This window comes from Ylistrum balloti, unplaced genomic scaffold, assembly GCF_031769215.1.
Source record: "Ylistrum balloti isolate Yb309-2 unplaced genomic scaffold, AGI_CSIRO_Ybal_v1 Utg369724, whole genome shotgun sequence".
NCBI lineage: Eukaryota > Metazoa > Mollusca > Bivalvia > Pectinida > Pectinidae > Ylistrum > Ylistrum balloti.
In genome coordinates this window covers 1,118,943-1,128,069 of record NW_026781942.1, presented here as the reverse complement: position 1 = coordinate 1,128,069, position 9,127 = coordinate 1,118,943, and the positions used below count along the sequence as shown (strand labels likewise).

General features: G+C 36.6%; 2 protein-coding genes across 2 annotated transcripts in view; one reads left to right on the top strand and one right to left on the bottom strand.

The window, feature by feature from the left end:
- The first annotated feature begins 592 nt into the window (after nt 1–592).
- Nucleotides 593–1,963, top strand: LOC132565500 (protein yellow-like). The gene has a single exon (XM_060230151.1). The coding sequence runs from the start codon at nt 593–595 to the stop codon at nt 1,961–1,963; it is 1,371 nt and encodes a 456-aa protein (XP_060086134.1).
- Nucleotides 1,964–2,875: 912 nt separating this feature from the next.
- LOC132565499 (uncharacterized) overlaps nt 2,876–9,127 on the bottom strand; it is a 55,958-nt gene continuing 49,706 nt past the window's right edge. The window contains exons 3-5 of the mRNA XM_060230149.1: nt 4,031–4,143; nt 3,524–3,692; nt 2,876–2,970 (exon numbers count right to left, since the gene is read on the bottom strand). Of these exons, the coding sequence (XP_060086132.1) occupies nt 2,876–2,970; nt 3,524–3,692; nt 4,031–4,143 (377 nt within the window). The remainder of the gene's footprint in view (nt 2,971–3,523; nt 3,693–4,030; nt 4,144–9,127) is intronic.

Here is a 9,127-nt window from a genome sequence, read left to right as displayed (position 1 = left end):
AGAGAATTACTTGTTTTTATTCTGAATCAGGTTTCTCTGATAATAAAATTCAAGTTTAATTAAATCTAAATATTTTTATGAAATATAGTTAACTTATGATTCAGCTAGAGGGCTATGATGATACAATAAATAATGAACTCAACATTTGCGTCTGTGAATATTGCCACTCCTTCAAGTGTAATCAAGCACGTTGGAAAACATATTTTCACAGCCATCCCAATGTACATCCCTAAAGTAAATAGTTTTGTAGTATTAATTCGGTGGTCATCAAATGAAAACATCCGCATTCGTAAGCGCCTTAAACCGGTTTGCGGCTTCTCGGAATAAGGAGGAGTCTTTTTCGACCTCGGGTAGCTTCCTGATTCAATATACACTCCTAAGATGTATTGATTCCCTGAACTTACTTGACCAGAAAAAACCTAGTACATAATAATTTATGCAGGATGGATCCGGATGCGGACATATGCATCCGTAATGACAATAGTATATAAGCGAGTCCGAAATCTTTTTCCATCATTAAACCTCGAGGCAGGTGTCCGATAAATCCAGGTGATACCTTGACTTCCATCAGAAGTTTTACATATTACACAACATGTATCATCTCCCGCTGTTCATGTTACTCGTGACAATGTCACTTGTAGCGGTCCACGGTCAAAGCACAACAGTCTGCACAGATTCGAGGATCATGCATAGATTCGTTACGATTGATTACGAGTGGCCGAATCGTACAGCTAAGGACTCCGCCATCGCCAACGAAGAATATATAGTAAACAACAACATAATCAGTGGTATGAAAGTATACGACGGCAATGTATATGTCACAGTTCCAAGATGGCGACGCGGGGTGCCTTCAACTTTAAACAAAATAGTCGCCAGTAATGGTGAGTCGATTTTACAGGCGTTCCCCAGCTGGGAGATGCAGAAGATAGGAGATTGCCGCGCCCTTCAATATGTCCAAAGTATGGAGATAGACCCAAACACTGGCTGGATGTGGATCATCGATACCGGCAGAATCAACTTTTTCGCCGCTGATGGAACAACCACACAAAATCTCTGTCCTGCCAAAATAATTGTTTATGATATTAAAAACATGGTTGAAGTGACCCGATATGTATTTCCCAACGAGGTTGCTGATCGGCAAATTACTTTTCTAAATGACATTGTTATCCAGTATGTGAACGATGAATCCCGATACGCGTATATTTCCGATGCTTTAGCTTTCCGAATGGTAGTTTACGACCGACTTCTAAATACCTCACACTATTTTTCGCACCCAGCATCAATGGAACCAGAGTCCGGAAACGGAAATATCACCATTTTAGGAGAAACTTTGCCCGTGTCCGCTGGTATCAATGGCATGGCTTTATCAAAAGACATGCAGTACGTATATTATGGTCCTGTTTCCGGTTTGAGTTTGTACCAAGTGCCTACAAGCGTTGCATCACAACCTGGAGGAAACTTCGCAGGATCTGTCAGAAAAGTTGGAAACAAGCCTTCTCAAGCAGCAGGTATGGCATATAGTAAAAATGACAATCTGTATTTTCCTGCTCTAGGCGAGAACGCCATCTACAGATGGGATATCAAACTAGACATGACACTTCAGAACACGGACATCAGTAATGTGGAGATGAACGCATTAACGCGGGTTTTACAAGACGACCAATGCATGGTGTTTGTGGACATATTGAACTTCAATAATGACGGGTCATTGTGGTTTTCTGTCAACAAACTTAATAAGTTCCTCTTGACGTCCATCGATTTCACCGGAAGCAGTGGAGCTAACGTGCTTATCTGGAAAGTTCCGATTGGAGAGACTGGCTATTTGGACCGCAGAGCTGCAACAACTGTTCCTCCTGTCACAGATGATGGCATCAATGGCGCTAGTACTACGTCCGGTCAAGGTTTGGTCGCCTTTACGTTTTTGACATTTGCCATGTCACTAGTCCTTACACGACGATCCTAGGTTTTGATAGAACTAATCCTGACCTTGTTAGAAAGTGTATTTATTTTATGAAATCAGTTACGTCTATATTTTTGTTGAAATATTTTGTTACACTTATGATTGGTTATATTTATACGTTATGATAAGGATTGTGAACGAATGAGAAAGGTTTTTACATGTCAATGTTCATAACTATAATTCTTATAAACTTGTTCACTGAACCTCATTATATAGTACGATACTTTTCAGGTACACATGTATAGATATAAATTTCTATAAAATCCTCACCATTTTCTTGTTAATGTACATGTCTATTTTATCATCTATTTCATAAGCTTGATAAAGAAATGTATTTACACACATGTAATAGACTGAAATCCTAAGCATACATTTGAATTGTTACTTACATGATGTAAACTTGATTAAAATTGTGAGATGTTTTATAAACCCTTGCGTGTGTTTTCCTATTTGTGAGTTAGCATTAGTAGGTCAACATCGGTTGGCGTGTCCGTGGTGGGCGTGTCACCGTCATTATATCTTTTGATCATTCACGTTTACTAGCATATTAGATTCTCGAATTTCTCTCGAATTTTTTAAAACTTTACACACCTTTTTCCTCGTACATCGCTAGATACATGTACAGTAATGCCTGTTGTTAAATTTCTAACAAGTACAGTGAAACGATGTTGTATTCATTTGTAGTCGGAAGTCCATTGAAGGATAAAATGGACAATGTACTATTTCGGTGTCACTGACACTTTGCTTATCCAACACATTTGACTTTTCCTCGTGTACTTTAAAAAAAAACAGCATTTCTAATGTTTATTGAAGAATCATCTCGCTTAGCTGGGTAAATCATCATCCCATACCACGTACTGCTATGTTATGTTATGAAAACGTATCGAAAACCCTCCAATAGTGAATTGTAATATGTTAGCGACGGTGTCCAAAGATATACACCATGCTTTTGTTGTAAAGTTCACTGGGTAAAAACCATCTCTTGTGGACATTGGCCGTATGTAATGGATCTAAAAAGACAAACCAGTTTCTCAGAGAATCCATAGCATCACAACCTCATTTAACAGCGACAGAAGTTTATATTACAAAGGTACTCCATCTTCGACTCCTGGCATCAATGACACAAACAAAAAATTATGGCTTCTATGGAGATTTTGGGATTTCCCATTTTTCCTACAGTTAAATCCCTAGAAAATTCCTTTGTTTATTTAACAGGTTTTATATTCACCTTTACAACCTTTCGGCATTTCAGTGAACGAGCACAAGAAAACGATCGCCTATCTCTGTATGTTGGTACAATTTGTTTATAAAAAGTAACGGCTAAGTGATACGGAAAACAGTCCCTTTAGCATTGAGAACGCTTCTTCCAAACGACAAAAACTGTTTCGATTAAACAAGGTTTTTTTTATCAAAACACGATATACTTTATTACACAAATTAACTGTAATTCAAAACATGAAAGCAATATTCGTCATCTGTAGAAATATTTCAAAATTATTGAAAATATCACAAAAATAATAATCCGAGTATGAACAGTGTCTGTTCTAGACGAGGCGGTGTTACACAAGTCCTTGTCCGCACAGCAGGATTTCTCAATGCAACCACGTGACGAAAACATGTCACGTGTACAATTAGCAAAATCGTTCTGATTGAGGCAGTCCCATGCGCAGCCGCGTACCGTAGACTTGTACTTCCGGTTATCAGTAGTACTGAACATTTCGAAGAATATTTTCTGTAAATAAAAATAAAGTTATGTTAAAAGCAGCTGCCAGAGATTGAAACAATTTCAATTATAATCTAATGGATGTCAAAATATCACCATTCCGATACACGTGTAACATGGTTTATTCTGATGTTGTAACACTTAAAAGTATCTCTTAATATACACGTCGTTTGGACATGTATAAAAAAAATGCCTGTTTAATGCGTATGGTTTCGATGTTTCATTTTTGTTTTCTTATTTCTTTTAACATATACCACATGTAATTCAACATATTTGCGCCTTGAGTATTCTTTTTCATCTATTCATATACTCTAAATATCATTATTTATATCCCAAATATAACCGACCTGACAGTATTGACCAACTTCACAAGTCCTCTCCACGGCCTTGTAGTTCCCACCTGGGTCCTTATCACAGTCATCAGCTATACAGTGCCAGCACTTCAGTGACATCACACATTCTACAAGAAACAATACACAGACGTGTTAGTATCTCATATACATTTTTAATCATGGACTCTCATTAATTCGGTTTATTTATGGTTGTATGGATACGTGTACAATCTGGTCACATGACAATAATATGACGTCATTTTAGCGCGAGGGTGACATACTTAACGTCAACGCAATTCACGTTGTCTCCAGCTACACACACTGCAACATACATAAGCCTCTTCGATAGCTTTGATTTGCAAAGGACTCTTCCAGTAAATAATCATTCAAAGAGAAATAAATAAATAAGATAGACATGATGAATGTTATGTTTGTGTCTGATAAATAAAATAATGCGGTCTGACTATATTATGTTAATTTTGTCAAGAAATACAATTTGACAACCGGTTAAACATGTCTATAAAACAATCGATATTAATAAACTGTTGCCATTCTCCTGCCATTTTTCACTACATCTTGGCCGTCACATTAATAATTTAAGTGAGAAAACGAGGTGTAAATATGGAACAATCAGTAGTTTTTTTTTATATTGTTTGATTTTACTGGCCTAAGATAAGGTACAGGATCGTTGGTTTCTGTAAAGCATGTCTCCGTGGACACCTAAGTGAATAACACATTTCATTACAAAAGTGTGACGAATCGGATGTGGAGTTAAAATATAACATAATCTGTGTACCGAAATGTTAAAAACTATTGCCATACAGGGCTTTGACAAACTAGAAGTCGAGCCCAAATAGACTTGTACCAATTTAGAAGAAAAATGCCCGGATTAACAATAAACAATGCTCACCGAGTACATAAACCAAAATCAATTATACGTCTGATCTCATGACGAAAGAAATAAACCTGGATTTTACCTTAATTTCATCTTTTAATGCCTTTGAGATCTTCATTTTATGTCATTTTGGGTTATGATATCCTGAGAGAAAAAATAATGGTGCCATGAAAATAAAGTAATTTCTGTGTAAATTAAAAAAACCCACGATATCAGCAAATTGTTAGTGAGTGCGCCTTCCTTTCAATGTATTTCAACTTTGATCTTAGGGCCGACAATAACGTTACAAACAAAATTACAGATGGCCGCTTCCTTATCGTGTTACTATTCTCCAAGTTTTCCTTGGCACATCTTATTCGGTTTTTTCTTGAACAGGCTGAAACCACGTGTGCTTTATTGTCTAAGTACGTATTAAAGTAGAACCCAATACGCCAAGGAGAAGTGTCATATCACCTCGTCAAACATCGAATCTATTTTTGGAAGTGATCTTCTGATTCTGGCATATCATTGAATTAGAAAAAGATACATTTTATTGAGCGTCCTTGCAATCCATCCAAAGACACGTTAAATTGAGGGTGGTTCTGAAAACTGGTTTTTCCTGGCTATAATTCTACATATGTTGTAATTTTGTATGGTACAAAATCGACTTCATGAGCCTCATCGTAAAGCCAATACAAAGGATTATAGCAGAACGTTTCGTCCTCAAGATGTGTTTAATGACTGTAACAGCTGTGTGGAAGTATTTCACCAGTAAATGTCAGATTTTATCTAAATCTAGTGTTTTGATATGGTTTCATATTTCTACAAATTTTATTGTTAAAAAATGGCCAAGAGCATCAGGCATTACCTATTTAAGCCTTCTCCCAGCAACTTCTGGATGGCAATACAAGCAATTGAATGATTAAACAGACAAAACATGACAGATAAGTATACGATAAAGTCTCCATTTCCCAACTGGAATACGTACAACTACTTTTAGTCAATTATACATTCTGAGGTACATTGCAATAAGAAAGTACATATTCAATACATTCATGACACCCATAGATCAATACATTAATATTAAAATGGATATAGTTTCATTTAATTGATCAATTCTGATGTTTCCAGGTGACTTATCACAGAGGTCATTAAAGTGATGAATTCTGATGTCTCCGGGTGACTTATCAGAGAGGTCATTAAAGTGATGAATTCTGATGTCTCCGGGTGATTTATCAGAGAGGTCATTAAAGTGATGAATTCTGATGTCTCCATGTGATTTATCAGAGAGGTCATTTAAGTGATGAATTCTGATGTCTCCATGTGATTTATCAGAGAGGTCATTTAAGCGATGAATTCTGATGTCTCCGGGTGACTTATCAGAGAGGTCATTTAAGTGATAAATTCTGATGTCTCCGGGTGACTTATCAGAGAGGTCATTAAAGTGATGAATTCTGATGTCTCCGGGTGGTTTATCAGAGAGGTCATTAAAGTGATGAATTCTGATGTCTCCGGGTGACTTATCAGAGAAGTCATTTAAGTGATGAATTCTGATGTCTCCGGGTGACTTATCAGAGAGGTCATTAAAGTGATGAATTCTGATGTCTCCGGGTGGTTTATCAGAGAGGTCATTAAAGTGATGAATTCTGATGTCTCCATGTGATTTATCAGAGAGGTCATTTAAGTGATGAATTCTGATGTCTTCATGTTGTTTATCAGAGAGGTCATTAAAGTGATGAATTCTGATGTCTCCATGTGATTTATTAGAGAGGTCATTTAAGCGATGAATTCTGATGTCTCCGGGTTGTTTATCAGAGAGGTCATTAAAGTGATGAATTCTGATGTCTCCGGGTGATTTATCAGAGAGGTCATTAAAGTGATGAATTCTGATGTCTCCGGGTGATTTATCAGAGAGGTCATTTAAGTGATGAATTCTGATGTCTCCGGGTGACTTATCAGAGAGGTCATTTAAGCGATAAATTCTGATGTCTCCGGGTGACTTATCAGAGAGGTCATTAAAGTGATGAATTTAAAGTGATGAATTCTGATGTCTCCATGTGATTTATCAGAGAGGTCATTTAAGCGATGAATTCTGATGTCTCCGGGTTGTTTATTAGAGAGGTCATTAAAGTGATGAATTCTGATGTATCCATGTGATTTATCAGAGAGGTCATTTAACTGATGAATTCTGATGTCTCCGGGTGACTTATCAGAGAGGTCATTTAAGTGATGAATTCTGATGTCTCCGGGTGACTTATCAGAGAGGTCATTTAAGTGATGAATTCTGATGTCTCCGGGTGGTTTATCAGAGAGGTCATTAAAGTGATGAATTCTGATGTCTCCGGGTGGTTTATCAGAGAGGTCATTAAAGTGATGAATTCTGATGTCTCCATGTGATTTATCAGAGAGGTCATTTAAGTGATGAATTCTGATGTCTCCGGGTTGTTTATCAGAGAGGTCATTAAAGTGATGAATTCTGATGTCTCCATGTGATTTATCAGAGAGGTCATTTAAGCGATGAATTCTGATGTCTCCGGGTTGTTTATCAGAGAGGTCATTAAAGTGATGAATTTTGATGTCTCCATGTGATTTATCAGAGAGGTCATTTAAGTGATGAATTCTGATGTCTCCATGTGATTTATCAGAGAGGTCATTTAAGTGATGAATTCTGATGTCTCCGGGTGACTTATCAGAGAGGTCATTTAAGTGATGAATTCTGATGTCTCCGGGTGACTTATCAGAGAGGTCATTTAAGTGATGAATTCTGATGTCTCCGGGTGACTTATCAGAGAGGTCATTTAAGTGATGAATTCTGATGTCTCCGGGTGACTTATCAGAGAGGTCATTTAAGCGATGAATTCTGATGTCTCCGGGTGACTTATCAGAGAGGTCATTGAAGCGATAAATTCTGATGTCTCCGGGTGACGTATCAGAGAAGTCATTTAAGAGATTAATTCTGATGTCTCCGGGTGACTTATCAGAGAGGTCATTTAAGTGATGAATTCTGATGTCTCCGGGTGGTTTATTAGAGAGTTAATTTAAGTGATGAATTCTGATGTCTCCGGGTGGTTTATTAGAGAGTTAATTTAAGTGATGAATTCTGATGTCTCCATGTGATATATCAGCGACATTATATTGGTTAATTCCTTATTTTGTATTCATCAGAATCGTTCTTTCAGTGAAGTCGCGATGATGTTTTACGTGATTGCTTCAATAGGTCGTTGTCTTGTTTAAATGATCGTCATGAATACGATTGCCACTACTCACCCAAATTAAAATTCAAATCTTTATTTTCTATCCCATAGGAAATATATTACAATTCCATATACTGTTGTCGTTTATATATTCTTGATGACAGGAAATATGATAACACAGAACACAAGCTAGAGGAGCTAAGTTGAAGTGTAGTTTTTCTAAATGCGGTTTACTTAGTGCCTAGTAAGATGAAAGCCCACTAACACGTACAAAGATAATTATTAGACGTCATGATGTGTATTATGTAAGGTAATAAGAGGATGGATGTTCATACTACGGAATCAACATAACTTAGTTACAAGTACGTCCAAGGTCGTTTTAATAAAAGTATCGTCTTATGGCCTTGTCCTTATATACGTACACAGAAAATACATGGTCAGTTTCTTAAATTTTCAGCTGACATTGACGAGGGTTGAGAAAGCGTAAAATGGCGAGTCTCTAGCGAGCTTTTTTGTCTTTCTGTTCCGATCCAAAATACAGCTTGTATTGTAAGATACTGACCTTGTATTCTATTTATCCTCCAGCATCGATTGTAAATCAGATCATCAAAACTTCAACAGTTTTGTTGTTCAATCTTTATTTATCTGCAGTTGACATTAAGCTTAATTTTGCCTGATAACGTACGCCAAATTAATTGCTCGGCTCTGAAATATAGTTCCAAACTTGAAGGATATGACAGCAATTTTATGATTTTTGTATATAAACTTATTCATGATGACATAAAAAATCGCTTATTTCAATATTGTTAAACGTAATTTAATGTAAATTCCGGAAGTAATTTTAGCGAATTAACGCACGTGCTAAAAGACATCTGTTTTCTATCATTGTCGAATACAGTAAAAATATACGTGGAAGGTATGTTCCGACAATGACATCGCCAGTTACAAGGTAAATATGGATATTGATTATGACTATATAACAAAAATCGACATACATACATTTCACCTGTAAAATGATCCCTTCTGTACGTCTATAACATAAAG

What these genes read in the sequence shown, in the direction of transcription:
- LOC132565500 (XM_060230151.1), top strand. Translation starts at nt 593, where the DNA reads ATGTATCATCTCCCGCTGTTCATGTTACTCGTGACAATGTCACTTGTA.